We start from the raw sequence: 15,961 nt of genomic DNA, 5'->3' as shown, positions 1-15,961 counted from the left end.
TTTATAAAACTATGTTTTGTGGTATGAGCTCAATTGTGTTTAAACTTTTTAAAAAGATTGTAAGCATAGAGAAAAGACTGGAAGGATGTGAACCACCGTGTTCTTGGTGCCTGCCTCTGGGGGACGGGAGTCTAAGTGATTTTAATGTCTTCTTTGTGTTTTTCTCTAGTTCTCATTTTCTGCATTATTACAAAAAACATGTTATTTTAAAAATGAATAGAACAAACAACAATTATTACAAAACCTCCCCTGAACTTTAACACTTGCTGTAAATGGACAGTTGTCACTTGCCAACTGACCTTTCTTGTTTGTGTTGGGCCATTTCTGCTGTCTTGCCACTCGGGACAACCAAAACGATACTGGCATGGGATCAGAGAACTATCAAGTGGCCAATTCCTGGCCAATTCCCCCCGAGTTCCCTCTTGCCTCTGTGTTGCCTGACGCCCTACCCCAAAACTGGGCATCTATTCTGGGTCTGCTGTCAGGCTCTGGTGACCCTCCACTCACTAGCTGTGTGGCCTTAGGCAAGTCACTTAACCTCTCTGACCCTCAGCATCCTCCTCTTAAAATGAGGATTGCAGTGACTGTCCAGCCAGATGAAGTGGTTAGCACATTGGGGCCCCCAGTGTCAGCGGCACTAGTTATTCCTTGTTATTCCTGTTATTCCTGGCTCTGACTGTCCCCCTTCTGCATTTCAGTCTGCAGACGTCGACAACCATCACGCACTCATTGAATATAATGAGGCCGAAAGCAGCTTTGTTCTCCACGACTTCAATTCCTGCAACGGCACGTTCGTCAATGAGTGCCACATTCAGAACGTGGCTGTGAAGCTCCTACCCGGAGACATCCTGAGGTTTGGGTCCAGAGGGCTGACCTACGAACTGGTCATCGAAAATCCAGCCTCGGTGAGTCCAGGCCCCTTCGGGGGTGGGGTGGGGTGGGGTGCAGAGGTGCCGTGTTGTGTCACCTTCCGTGCAGCCTAGGGCTCGGGTACGGCCACAGGTGGAGTTCGTCTGGAGCGCGTCACTCTTCCTTTCGCGATTCTGCGAAGTTCAGCCCCGTCGCGTGGATGCCCGGGGAGAGCGAGTCCTCGCGCCCTCTTCTGGGCATTTCATGGAATTACATGCAAGGGTTGCCTAGCGACCAGCCCGGAGCGAGAGCGTTTTCCTGAAAAGTGAAGCTTGGCGAGGGGAGGTGGAAAGCAAGTGTGTGCTTTTGAAGATGCAGAGATGGATGCTTCCTTTTTAGGCAGATCAGTGCTCTGCAACTTCCTAGCTTTGCGACCTCGGCCAGGCTTCTCTGTATGCCTGGGTCTGGGTCTTCTCAGCGGTGCAGGGCGTTGAGAGAGTATCTATGTATAAAAAGTCAAAGTCTCTGGCCAGAGTAGACGCTCAAGGCCTGCCAGCTGTTATCACACCGGATCAGAAATGTTCCCGGGATCAGGACCTAAAGTATGGCCCCAGGTTAAGCGGAACGTAACCCAAAATTCGCCCAGCAAAGCTCAGTCACCAGAAGTATCTGGTTCAGTAGGGAGGCGGGATGGGGGCTGGTTAGCAACACAGTCCTGGGTCAGAACCCCAGCTCTGCCACTGGCCTACTCGGTGCGCTCTTGCACAAGCCATTGGACCCCTCGGAACCTCGGTTTCCTCATCTACAAATTGGGGCCAACGACAGCAACGACCTTGCAGGCTTATCTCGAGGGCTAAATGAGATGGTTCTAATTGTAAAACTCCCAGAATAATGCCCATTCGTGGTGAGCACACAATTAATACCTGTCGTGTGTGTCCCAGAGAGACGGCGTGTTAACCTCACTCCCCAGCACCAAGAACCCTGCATGGACTGAGACCTCCGAGGCTTAAAGTCCTTTCTGGGACGAGGCTGGGTATAAATAAATAAAGTTTAGAGAATCTAGACAGAATCCTGGGGTGTGGGTCCACTAGGCAGCCTTAAATACTCACTCAGAGAAGATGAGCACCGTCCCTCAGGCTGCAGGGCCCGTGACACCGCATCCACCACGTTTGGCTTTGAAAACCTGGGGCAGTTTTGTCCTGCTGCTTCTCAGCCCCCTTTTCCTCCTTGGACCAACATTAAAGTGTGCTCACTTGTGGGATGCACTGGGATCCACTGGCCGCCCTGAGGAGGGGCTCCTGACCCAGAAGGTGTTGACCTGATCAGGGGTTCTCAACATGGGTTCTAAGGATCCCCCTCGTCAGAAGCACGTGGGGAGCAGACCCACAGTGCAGATGTGGGCTTCACCCCAGGCCTGAGGACTCATACTTAGGATTCCCAGATGAAATACAGGACACGCAGTTAAATCTGAATTTCAGAGAAGCAACAAATCATTGTTATGTACAGGTGTGGCCCAACTATTGCAAGGAACCACTTATGCTAAAATAATTATTTGGTGTTTATCTGAAATTCAGATTTAACGGACACCCTATAGTTTATTATATATTGACTTATTCATTTCTTTATTTATGCGAAATCTGGCAACCATACACATCCTCCCTGGGAGCAGGGCCTGGGAATATGCATTCTCACAAGCTCCCTGATGATTCTGATGCACCGCCAATAGGAGGGAAACCGAAATTTAGAATCATTTGTATGGAACACTTACAGAATTTTTTAGGGATCAAAGAAAAGGGGATTTCACACTCCCAAGCCTGAAAATCCAAGTTCATGAAGTTTGATTCAATGTGCCCCAACATGTCTGATTCCAAGAAATTTTCAGGAATGTTCAGTAAAATTACAGGTTCCCAGGCCCCCTCCCTGGGAAATTCTGACTCTGTGGCTTGCCTGTGGGGAGAAGAATAGGGGAGCAGCAAATAATATCTGCATTTTTTTCTTTTTTTTTCCTACAAAGATATTTATTGAAATATTATTGATAGGGGCATAAAATTTGAAACCTAAATTTCCATCCAAAGGAGGCATTGTTTAATAAATTATATTGTTTAATATATTCTAAGGAGTTTAATATATTATAAGGAGTTTGTTTATATATGGAATACTGTTCTGCCTTTTTAAAACACAGCTTTCTTGAGATATAATTGACATGCCATAAACGGCACATGTTTAAAGTCTGTAAGTGGATGGGCTTTGACATATGGGTACACCTGTGAAACCATAGCCACAATCAAGACAGTGAACAGCTCCTTCATCCTCCAAAGTTTCCTCCGGATCACAGCATGTGTTTGTTTGCTTGCTTGCTCTTAACAGCTTCACTGAAGTACAATTTACATAACAGAAACTTCACCCATTTGAAGTGTCCAATTCAATCAATTTGAATATATTGATGGAGTTGTGCAGCCATCACCACAACCTGCTTTCAGAACACTTTCATCCATTTCTATCACCCCAAACCTCGGAGAAACCTTGGAGGTGTTTCATTTTGGGGTTTGTTTTTAACTTTTAATTTTCAAAATTATGGTAAAATACACATAAAATTTACCATCTTAACCATGTTTAAGTGTACAGTTCACAGTGGCATTAAATCTATTCACACTGTTGTGCAGCCATCATCCCCATCCATCTTCAGAACTTTGTTCATCTTCCCAAACTGAAACTCTAAGCCCATCAAATCAAACCCCCTGCTTCCTTCCTCCCCTCCCACCATGCTGTGTCTGTGAATTGGACTATTCTAGGTTCCTCATATAAATGGAATCTTACATTGTTTGTCCTTTTGCGATCATCTTATTTCACTTAGTATGATATCCTCATGGTTCATTCCAGTTGAATATTTCATTGTATGGATTCACCACATTTTGTTTATCTGCTCATCCATCCATGGCCACTTGGGTTGCTTCCACCTTTTGGCCATTTTGAGTAAGTTTGTTATGAACACGGGTGTACAACTATGGAATGGGGACTTTATTTTAAAAGGTGCTTCTTATATAATTGTGGGAAACAGCGATGAAGACCTCTAACCTTGAGTAGATAAGACGGAAGAAGATGTTTTGTAAGAAGAGAAACCAGGAGAGCAGCAGGAGGAATCACTGACGTGAACAGCACTGTGCTAAGCAATTCGCCTGCTCTCCCTTATTTCACGCTCACAGCAACCTATGAGCTGGGTTCTCCCGTGATCCCCATTTGACAGACAAGGAATCCGAAACTCAGAGAGGTTAAGTAATCTCCCCAGGGCCACACAGCTAGTCAGTGCAAATTAAACACTATCCCCACTTGTGGAAAAAGGAGGGGAGAAAACCATTTAGCCTGATGCTAGCTGGAGCAGTAGCCTTGACTGGTTTTCACACTGAGGAAAGCATATTCTCAAGGTCACTCGAATATGCACGGATTTTTTCAATTCTTATTCCTACACGCACTTGCACCTTGCTTCATTCCTCGGTTGACTACAGGCAGCTGCACAAGTGTTCCCCTGGCCTGTGCCCAGGGCACTTTGCAGGACTCTCCACAGCCCCATCTTCTCAAAAGTGCTCTCTGTCGGGGCGTCCCCAGCTTGAGAAGCTTCCATCCATGACGCTCATATTCATGGAGGGGTCCTTTGCAGCATCCGTGTGAGGGCGGCCTGTGGACTGACTGACACCTTCCTACAAATTCCACTTCCTGATGACCCCAACCTGCTGGCTATTTAAAAGAAGAGAAAGGAAGAGGGGGGAAAGGGAGAGGTATTGAAGAGCATCTCTCATCAAATATTTTGAAGCCCAGTTTTTCTAAAAAATTCGTGGCCGTCTTGCTTCCGGCATATTCTTGTTTCCAATTGATTTTGGGGTTCCTGGTGAGGGCGCTGTGTTTCCTCCTTGGATGGAGTTTCCACGGAGGACTGCCCTGATATCATACAGATTAAGTATGATGAGAACTGTTCTTCTCCCGACAAAGAGTTCCCAAATGAAAGCATTTAGTTCAGGTGTTGTGGTGACCCTAACCAATAGAGGAGGGTGTGACAGCATTTTACTGGGGGATGGGGGTGAGGTGCGGGGCGCTTAGGAATCCAGATGTGTGTGCAGATGTCACAGTGGTTAGAGCACGTGCCCTGAGGTCAGGCTGACTCCAGCGCCGTCCCAGCCCTGCTCTTGACCGGCTTTTATACTGGACGTGCACAAATCATCTACCTCTCAGGGCCTCGGTCCCCACTCCTGTAACAATAGTTCCTACCACCTTGAGTGACTGTGGTATTAAGTGGGCAAAGTGCGTAAATTGCTTAGTCCAGTGTCTGGCACCTAATAAGCACATGATAACCCTCAGCTTTAGAGTCAAGCAAACCAGCATGGAGCAGCCAAGATGCCTCCTTTGTAAGTGTCCTTTTGGACAGGGAAACCTCCCAAGACCTGCCCCCGCTAGCAGATAAATACATTTGCAGATAAATTACCCTTAGAATAAAATACAAGATGGAAAAATATAAAGAAAAACTTTTGTTTGACAAAGTGCATTGGCAGCCAGGTTGTGCCTAGGACCATTCTTTTTTTTTTTTTTTTTTTTTTTGCGGTCGCGGGCGTCTCACTGTTGTGGCCTCTCCCGTTGCAGAACACAGGCTCCGTACGTGCAGGCTCAGCGGCCATGGCTCACAGGTCCAGCCGCTCTGCGGCATGTGGGATCATCTGGGACTGGGGCACAAACCCGTGTCCCCTGCATCGGCTAGTGGACTCTCAACCACTGCACTACCAGGGAAGCCCCCAGGACCATACTTTGTAAATTATACCTCTCTCATCAAAGTATTACCTAGGGCTGCCATGTTGCACAACTCCAGGGTCACCATTCACAACGTAGTCCATGTGGATGGCGCCCACTGAAGCTGTGCAGGACATAACCCGCAGGGCCATCTGCAATGCCCTGAAGCAACCGTTAATTAATCCCATAGAGTCTTGGCACCAGGCGTGGGAAATTGAAGTCCCAGAGTCAGGTGTGCTGCCGTGTTGTGGGTTTTGTTGGTTGTTGCCTTTACTCGTGCTTTCTGAGCTCTGGGAAAGGAGGTGTGGAAACAAGCTGCGCTAGTCACAGTGGCGCCGTTCTTACAAGGCAGCTGAGTAAGGAAACCCACGTCACCCGTATGTATCCATCATGTCTTTCTCTGTTCTGAATTACGGCAAAACTGATGGAAATGGCCAGAATGAAAAAGGAAGCCAGGCGCCACAAATGACGTGCCGAGTTGTTCCATGAGGGGGTTGACAACTCCTTGTCGGCAGCCCCCATCCCCATGACTGCCTGTGTCTGGCCTTCCCTGTAGCCTGCTCTGCCCTGTTCCCAGTCCAGCCAGACTCTCCCACGTGGCTCCTGGATAGTGTCTTCTGTCCCTGCAATGTCATGACGTCCTGTCTTGCGAGAAGAGCGCCCTCTGTCGGCCAATATTCCTTGCTGCTTTAATGGGGAAGCTCTGCAGAACACAATCGAGAAAGCAAGGGCTTTGGAGTTGGATGGACCCAAGTTGAAATGCCAGCTGCAACTGGCTTTACCTTTCTGAGCTTCAATTTCCAATTTCTGCCAAGGAGCTACTCATTAATCCCAGGTCCCCTTTCCCCCTTCAGTTGTTTTTATAGAGGTCCCTGGGACCACCCCTATCATGGCATAAACTGAGGCTCAGAGAGTTTCAGCGACTTCCCCAAGGTTAGGCATCAATCATATAGATCCAGAGACAGGATTAAAAGCCGGCTCTCCTGAGTCTTTTGGAGGCTTTTCCTAATAGCACGAAGCATCGTGGGGCCGTGAGAGCCCAGGCAGGTCCTTCACTGCCCAGCGGTTAAGGAAGGTCTTGCAATTCCCAGTCCAACCTGTAATTTCACACGCTTACAGGGGATGATTCATTATGTGGGTAAAAACGAAAGCCACTGATAATAGAAGAAAATGCATTTTCAGTTACCTGGCTTCCTTGCTTCTTTGGCTCCACTAACTTTTTTTTTGGCTACACCAATGCAGGATCTTAGTTCCTCAACCGGGGATCAAACCTGCACCCCCTGCATTGGAAGCGTGGAGTCTTAACCACTGGACGGCCAGGGAAGTCCCTGGCTCCACTAACTTTTTTTCTTTAATTATTTTATTTATTTAATTTATTTATTTTTGGCTGCGTTGGGTCTTCGTTGATGCGCGCGGTCTTTCTCTAGTTGCGGCGAGCGGGGGCTACCCTTCGTTGCAGTGCTTGGTTTCTCATTGCGGTCGCTTCTCTTGTTGCGGAGCATGGGCTCTAGGTGCGTGGGCTTCAGTAGTTGTGGCACGCGGGCTCAGTAGTTGTGGCTCGCGGGCTCTAGAGCACAGGCTCAGTAGTTGTGGCCCATGGGCTTAGTTGCTCCGCGGCATGTGGGATCTTCCTGGACCAGGGCTCGAATCCCTGTCCCCTGCATTGGCAGGCGGATTATTAACCACTGTGCGCCCAGGGAAGTCCACCCACTAACTCTTTACCAGGGATATTGCTGCCGTTCCTGGACAAATTCAGTTGCCCCCATTCTTCTTCTATTTTGACGATGGTGATCATACCTGATGGCTAATGTTTTATGCTCATTTATTATGGACCAGGAAGTGTTCCCAGCATGTCACGTGCACTATCTCACGCACTTCTCACAGACTAAGAAATGGCTGTTGGTATCCCTGTGTCTTACAGACAAGGCAGAGAAATGACACACTCGTCAGGGTCCCAGAGACGGAGCAGAGCCGGGAGCTGGACCAGAGTCTGTGTGATGCCGGATCCCAAGGTCTTAACCCGGGGTCGGCACGTTATGGCCCAGGGCCAAGTGCGGGCCATCGGCTGTTTCTGTAAAGTTTCCTGGGAACACAGCCGTCCCATTCATTTCAGTATTGCCTGTGTTGTCGGCTACAATGGCAGAGTAAGCTGGGCAGATCCTATGGCCCACAGGGCTGGAAATGCTTACTGTCTGGCTCTACAGAAAACGTTCACCAGCCTCTGCTTGAAACACTATGCAGTACTGCCTCTTTCATTTGACTTGGTTTCTGAAAGAAGAACTTAAAATAGACGGGGGAGCTGGGGAGAAAGAACTCACTCAGATTGAGCCTTACTGTGTGCCAGGAAATGTGCTGGTTAATTGCTTAAGTTTACTGAGGAATAAGAAGAAACAGACAAGCTGGAAAAATAAATTTTGAACAGTCTTTTCAATACCTCTTTAAAAAAGAGCTGGAAATATGTGGTTCTAAGTATACATACACATAGATATGCATTTGCAAATATAGTAATAATATAATTACATTGACATGGATCTGATAAATATACTAGACATTAACATATTATATATACAACAGATGCATATTATAAATTTTACCTGTTTCTTCAACTGGAAAGTTTTCTTTTAAAACTGTGGAATGTTGGGAATTCCCTGGTGGTCCAGTGGTTAGGACTCAGTGCTCTCACTGCTGAGGACCTGGGTTCAGTTCCTGGTCAGGTAACTAAGATCCCACAAGTGCACAGCGAGTCCAAAAAACGAAATAAATGAAACTATGGAATGTCTTCCCTGAGTCACTTTTGAAGCAGAAATTTGGGGTTTGTAGTCTGAAGCCTGCTGTAGCTAGAGAACTATTTATCTATCAAAGTTTCTCTAAGCAGCGTTTTACTACTTGTCTTATGATTGGTTCCTTGGTCTTAAATCATTCTTCTCTGGAGATGCTGCTTTACTTTTATAAGTTGAAAGGTAAATTTGGTGCATGATGACAGTCTGGTGGGTTTTATTTGAGCATGTCATAACCTTTAAAACAACTTTCACTCTGAGTACATAGTGATGCTTATGCTAAAGTCTCAATAAGCATACTGTCCAGGAAATTTGATTGTTTGCAAGTGTCAGAAAACCCACTAAAACTAGCCTAGGCAAAAAAAAAAAAAAAAGCTCATGGAACTGAAAAGGCCAAAAGCTGCAGCTAAGGCCCAGCTGGATCCAGGCGCCCAAATCATGGTCAGGAATCTGACTCCTTCTTCCCTGTTAGCTTCCCAATCTCAGACAGACTCTTGCCTCACCTGTAGGAAAGTGGCCAGCAGCAGCCCCAGCACCCTACAAAGTAGCAGTTCCAGGGAAAGAGCCAGCATCTTCATTGACAGTGGCTTGGATCACGTGGCTTCCCCTGAACCAATCACTGAGGCCAGGGGCCAGGAATGCTCTGATTGGCCAGGCCTGGGTTATGGTCTCACCCGTGGGGTGGAAGGGTCAGAGTTCTATGGACTCAGGATTGTCAGGGAAAGGGTGTCTTCCCTGCAAAAAAATTAAGGTGCCCATCCAGAAGATGGAAGAAATGGATGCGGGGGAGGCAAAAACAAAGAAGATGTCCATGACATTAGGAAGCATTCTTATTGCCTAAGTGGAGCCTTCCTAACGGGATTTGCCACCAGGGATCTGGGGGGAGGAAAATGATGAATAATCCACTTTTCCATTGGAAAAGTCCCAGGCCAGTCTCCAAGGAAGTAGAGTTGCTCATTTCTCTCCTGTGGTGAACAGGTGTGATGAGAAGCTCAGAGTCGGGGCCTTAGTTGTCCATCCCCAAGAAGGGTGGTGTTTCCATATTCCTGGGACCTCTGAATAGGGCCCGTTGTTGAGGAGGATGTGGCTTTACTGTACCGGGAGTTGAGAAGCCGGCAACTGAGTGAATGACCAGAGAGTATGGTGCCCTTCAGAACAAAGCCTCTTTCTGGTCAAGCTTTGTCATCTCCTACCTGACCTTGTAGGATTTCCTCTACCCTGTGCTCTTACAGGTGCCGTGGGGACTTACTTATGTGATGAGAACTCCTGAGGCTGGGTGTTTTATATCAAAGGCGATTTCCCGAGACCAGTGAAGTGGAGGGCACGGGGCAGCAGACAGCCTCAGGCTCGGCCTCCGCAGCAGAAACTCACACAAAAGGACCCCTGAGGCTGTGTTATCACCAGATGTCTACAGGCGATGCAGATGACATCGGGGGAGGTGGAGACGGGAGCGCGGGCTGAACCCTTAGCATCCTGCTGAGACAGAACCCGTACCCGGCCAGGAACCGGGCCGTGTCCTGCTTCCTCTGGCAGACCACACCCTTTGTTACCAAATCAGAACCACGTTGCTCCTTCTCTGAACTTAGTTGATGATCATTCATTCATTCATTCATTCATTCCGTCTCTCTATCTGGCAAGACCCAATTGAAGCAGGCCAAGTCTAGGGGTAGCAAAAGCTATTTGCAAAAATCCGGCTGTTTTCTCATTAGATTCTATTTCACATTTTATGGACTGACCAGGAAGCTGATTAGAACTTGAAAGGAAAGGAAAAACCGTAAGGTTGAAGATTTACAAGAAAATGGGAAAATTAGATGGGCCAGATCTCCTTTAACACAGCTGGGAAAAACCCAAACGAATGGCTTTTCTGAACAGCTCAAAGGGACTTAATTCTCTTAAGTTCCAAAACCTAAAAATAATGTATAACTTGGCAGTTCTGTGTTCTAAATGTATAACCCTGATTTCTCACACTGAAACCCCATACATGATTTACCCTTTTCTTGGGGACATAGAATTATTATCCGTCTCTGAGTTATGGTGACATCCCGGGACTTGTTGAGATAAAGGCCATTTGTCCTGGCACCATGTAGCCCCCTCTCCTGGCTTCTGAGTTCTACTGGCCATGTTTTCTAGTCTCCATTCTGTCTTTCCAGGTCCATGGCTCCTCCATGCTGCAGTCAGTGTGCCTGCTCGCCACCATCACCCCTACCCCCCAGGCCCTTCCATACTGTGGGAATTAAGCTCCACATCTATGTATGTTAAATTCTTCTGTAAGGAAGCCGGTCTCTTCTCCCTCCTTTATGTATTTACTCACTAATGTATCTATGTCAGTATGGATCCATGTATACTGATTTTACACTTTGAATTATAATCCAATACTCATTAACTTGTTCATCGCTCAAATTCTTCCAGCCTTGGCCACTGGGAGCTCTTTCAGATTGCTTGCTGTGTCCTTGAGCATCTCCCCACCTTTTCGTTTTGGGCACTTCCTTACTCTCTGCTGTTACAAGATGCGCCAGGCTTAGCATGTGTTTTCCCCATCCCAGCCCCAGAATCAAAGTGCTTTTTATTTACACTCCATTTGCCAACTGTTCAGCTCAGTCAGCGAACACCTACCATAAGTAGCAGGCACTCTGCTGGGTGCCAGCACAGCCAGCAATTGGCTGGTAAATATTTAATGACCAGCTCTCTGGAAAAAGTAAAGTACATGGATGCATAGCATAAGGTTTACTGATATAAAGAATGTGTAGCACAGTCTATCCATGTAACAAAATATACAGTACTCTTTCTTGTAAATTCTATATAGCCAGCTAAGTCTCACAGCATGCTTTCATTGACTTTAGGTGAACTCTTGTATCCATAGCCAATTTCTCATTGCAGTTGACGAATGAGAGAGTTCCCAACCTGAGCACTCGTGGGTATTTTTGGATATTTTGGATTTATGAATAATACAAGTGAAAAAAGAAAGACGTTAGAACTTCACATGTTCATCAGTGACATGAGTGACTTTGTTGCTGCATCAGATAATAATTTTTAAATACTGGAAGAACGTTTCCCCAACTTTTTGCTCTATTCATAACATAATGGCTAAGACACAACATGCTTTGGTATAATCTGCATTGTTAACATTTTCTCCATTACTGTCTTAAGTCTAGGCAATCAACAAAACAAACAAACAAACAAAATCAAGCTCTATATGAACCACCATTATTAAACCTATTTATAAAACTTTTTAAAAACCAAGCCCTCATTTATAACATTTCCTGATTTCTATGGTGTAATACGCCCTCCACGGTCAATTTCAAGCTCCCAATGACACATCCCTGAATACAGAGAAGGAAAGAGAGGTGTGGTAACACATTACTATGTAACATTTCCAACAGAAACATATAGTAGAGTGAAATAACCTCAAGAGCATAGGTAATAATAAAATAGAGTAAAATAATTAGGAAGGGGTGACTTTTAAGTTTGTATACCAATTGTTTCTGATATAATTTAAGTGTAAATTTATGTAAGTTAATTCTTATTAATGGCTGTGTTTATCAACCAGTTGGCAAAATTCCTGGACATTTAACAATCAGTTCTCGTGGGCGGGTACCAGCTGGCCCCAGCACTCCTCTGGTACAGCAGTGAACATACCACAGGTCTTCCCGGATGGAGGCTGGGGTCCTCTGAGCTGCTTCCAGGGCGTGGCATGTACCAGATGAATAACACTTCCATAAGACAGTTGTCAGTGTTCCTAGAAAATCCCATTTCTAAGTAGCCCATGCGATGTCTTGTGTTTTTTCACACCATCTAATGTTCATTTCCTTTTTTTAACTTGGAAAATATCCTATCATTCACTAACCAATCATCTAAGATCCGTTTGTGAGTATGGAAAGCAGGTAATAAATCATGACTTCGAGTAACCTAGAAGTCCTAAGAGCACAGGTATTGGAGTCAAATTGTGTCACCACTTCCTGGCCGTGAGACGTTGGGCAAGTCATTTAACCTCTCTGAGCTTCAGTTTCTTAATCCACACAATGAGGGGTAAAATGCCTCCTGCAAGGTTATTCTGGAGATCAGATGAGACCACATGCATTAAGTGCCCAGCACAGTCTGTGGCACATCTGAGGCTTCTCTACACAGTGGCTCATAGCCGTTGTATTGTCCACAATTACTTACAAATGGCAGAGCACATAGCAAGCTCTCCAAGGGCAAGGTCTAAGTTTCCACCTTCTCTGCAGGCTCCAGGGCTTCCTGGCAGAATTCATGTGTACTGTAGGCACTCGATGTGCAAACTACTTCGAATTTTTTTTAGGGTCTCCCGTTCAACTTATACTCTTTTCAGGGTTAGAAGCAGATATTGGGGAGATAACACAAAGAACAAATAGATAATTTGAAAAAAAATAGATAGTGATTTCTTGAGTAAATCATTGACCTGTGTTTATTAAAGCTAATATAAATTCAGCCGTGGATGTGGTCATGGTTAATCCAGGTGGTTGACAACCTGCTTTTTTTTTGTTTTTTTTTGTACACGGGCCTCTCACTGTTGTGGCCTCTCCCGTTGCGGAGCACAGGCTCCAGACGCGCAGGTTCAGTGGCCATGTCTCACGGGCCTAGCCGCTCTGTGGCATGTGGGATCTTCCCGGACCGGGGCACGAACCCGTGTTCCCTGCATCGGCAGGCGGACTCTCAACCACTGCACCACCAGGGAAGCCCCAACCTGCTATTTTAAAGGTAGTATGGAAAAGAAATCAGGACTATTACATATGCTACCTCAAAAACAAAACAAAAAACCCAACCATGGCAACATACCATATGGTCAGAGAACAGACACAAAGAAAGAGAAAAGGCATTAGCGTGTATTTTTAAACTAAAGTTTCTAAAAACAGACTTGAAGACTTCCCTGGTGACACAGTGGATAAGAATCCACCTGCCAGTGCAGGGGACACAGGTTTGAGCCCTGGTCTGGGAAGATCCCATATGTCGTGGAGGAACTAAGCCCATGCGCCACAACTACTGAGCCTGCGCTCTAGAGCCCACGTGCCACAACTGCTGAGCCCATGTGCCCCAGCTACTGCAGCCCATGCGCCTAGAGCCCACACTCCGAAACAAGAGAAGCCACCACAAGGAGAAGCCTGTGCACCACAACAAGAGTAGCCCCCCGCTCGCCGCAACTAAAGAAAGCCTGCACGTAGCAACGAAAACCCAACACAGACAAAAATAAATAGAATTAAATCTAAAATAAATAAATAATAAAAACAAACTTGTTGATAACTGACCTTGACCCCATGCTTCCTGTACAGCCCAGAGCTAGCTTTTAATGTGAGTCTTCTTCTTATGTTTGCTTTTCTCCCTGCCTGTATCGTTGTAGTTGCCAGCAGCAATTTCTGAGAAAACCTTGACCTTCCCTTTGATAAAGCAAGCCGGGAAACTAGAGAAAACCAACTTTAACCATCCAACTAAAGCTACCCTCAACCAACATGCTTCAGAGAGAAAAAAAAAAAAAAACCTTTATTTTTAAATTTTTAAACCCGAAGAGCTTGGAGTCTCTGCTGCGTTTATACATCTTTGGCTCCTTCCCACTAGGGGCCCTATCGTTCGGGCTCTGTGTGCTGCAAGCAACAGAAACCAGCTCTAGCCAGCCTCAGGGATGGAGCACTTCAGGGTAGCACCCCAGCCAGTGCTCAAAACCAGCTTCCTTATTTTCCCCACCATGTTCACAGCAGCATAGTTATAATAGCCATGAGGTAGAAACCACCCAAGTGCCCATGACGCTTAATGGATAAAAAAAATACACTCTAAACTGTATGGTGGAATATTATTTAGCCTTAAAAATGAAGGAAGGGCTTCCCTGGTGGCGCAGTGGTTGAGAGTCCGCCTGCTGATGCAGGGGACACGGGTTCATGCCCCAGTCCGGGAGGATCCCGCATGCCGCGGAGCGGCCGGGCCCGTGAGCCATGGCCGCTGAGCCTGCACGTCCGGAGCCTGTGCTCCACAACGGGAGAGGCCACAGCAGTGAGAGGCCCGCCTACCACACACACAAAAAAATAATAAAATAAAAGAAGGAAATTCTGACATGTTACAACATGGATGAACCTTGAGGGCATTATGCTAAGTGAAATACGCCAGTCACAAAAAGACAGGTACCATGTGATTTCACTTATTTGAGGTACTTGGTACTTAGAGTAGTCCAATTCATAGAGACAGAATGTTGGTCACCACGGGCTGGGTGGCGGAGGGAATGGGCAGTTGTTGTCTAATGGTTAATAGAGTTTACGTTTTGCAAGACGAAAAAGTTCTGGAGATCCATCTCACAGAAATGTGACTATACTTAACACCACTGAACTGTATGCTTTAAAATGGCTAAGATGATAAATTTTATGTTGCAGGTTATTTACCACAATCTGAAAAATAAATAAACAGCTTCCCTCTCTCCATGTCTGGGCTCCACTCCCTCATGCTGGCTGCATTCTGAAGTCCCACCAGGTCACTCCAGATCCTGGTGTCCAGCCAAGTCTTCTTGGGTCTCCTTGGCTCTGATTGGATCACTTGTCCCACCACTGAACCAATCAGTATGTCCAGGGAGTGTGATTGGTTGATTGCTTAGCCCCACCCACAGCAATGGGCCGACAGATTGGGAGGGAGATTCCTGGAATTTCCAGAAGAGCCAGGTGGGTTGCGGCCTGTCCACTACGGCAGTGAACCACTTGAGGCATGAGATATGAGCACTCCCTTTAGCACCCTGGCAGTTAGTGGGCAGTGAGGCACATCTACCTGAGCATCCCAGCACAAAAGGGAATTCCTCCACACTACCCGTGGTCTCTCGATTTGTTTTCTATCAGGCGGGGGTAAAACATATTCAAATTTCCCCCTTCCCACCTTCAGCCCTTTCATTCGATAAATCTTTATTAAATCGATGAGGAAAGGTTGTAGGAATGATTGAGGCAAGACAGCCCCAGAGGAGAGGACGGGAAGGGATAGGATGGATGGAGAAGTGAGTGCAAGGCAGAAGCAGGACACCTCAGCTTCTGAAAGGAGAGAAAGGAAGAAAGCTTAGGTGGAGACCGAGGTGCCCACAGTGGAGAGAAATTCGAATCTTCACATAAGGTAACAGAGTTCTGGAACACTGCCAAGTCCGTTCCTGAAACAGGTTTCAACGGGGCCAGTGTCATCATAAATGCTGGGCCAGGTGTCGCCAGGCAATTGGAGTTTGATTTTCCCGAACAGTGTTCTCCCTGACTCCAAAAAAGTCTTCAGGGGAATTCACCGGATTCTTGACTTGGCTGGGAAAGACTGTAGCTAAAAGACTGGTTTGGGAACCTGAGTGAGTGGAGAACCTTCCTCTTGAATACAATCCAGCTGGAGCTATAGGAAGTTCTGTCTGCCAGTGCTCCTATTTCGGAAGCATTCTGTCCTGTTTCTCATTACGTGTCTGCAGTCTGCAGAAAGAGAAACGTGACCGCCACAGGCGGCAAACCTTTGAACTTAGCTTCTTCCTTGAAAAGTGTGTTTTTTTTCTGCCAAGAGACTGGGGGCGGGGCAGAGAAGGGAGAGAGAGACAGAGAGGGAAAGAGCTTTCC

The 15,961-nt window shown here is 46.5% G+C and overlaps 1 protein-coding gene across 1 annotated transcript in view; it reads left to right on the top strand.

The window, feature by feature from the left end:
* LOC309808835 (forkhead-associated domain-containing protein 1-like) overlaps positions 1-15,961 on the top strand; it is a gene marked incomplete at both ends in the record, with an annotated part of 87,621 nt that overhangs the window by 18,864 nt on the left and 52,796 nt on the right. Inside the window, one exon of the mRNA XM_082629408.1 lies at positions 699-905. Coding sequence (XP_082485534.1) covers positions 699-905 — 207 coding nt within the window. The remainder of the gene's footprint in view (positions 1-698; positions 906-15,961) is intronic.

The sequence above is a fragment of the Mesoplodon mirus genome, assembly GCF_964341445.2.
Source record: "Mesoplodon mirus genome assembly, chromosome: 7".
Taxonomy (NCBI): domain Eukaryota; kingdom Metazoa; phylum Chordata; class Mammalia; order Artiodactyla; family Ziphiidae; genus Mesoplodon; species Mesoplodon mirus.
This window is presented reverse-complemented; position numbering and strand designations above follow the sequence as displayed.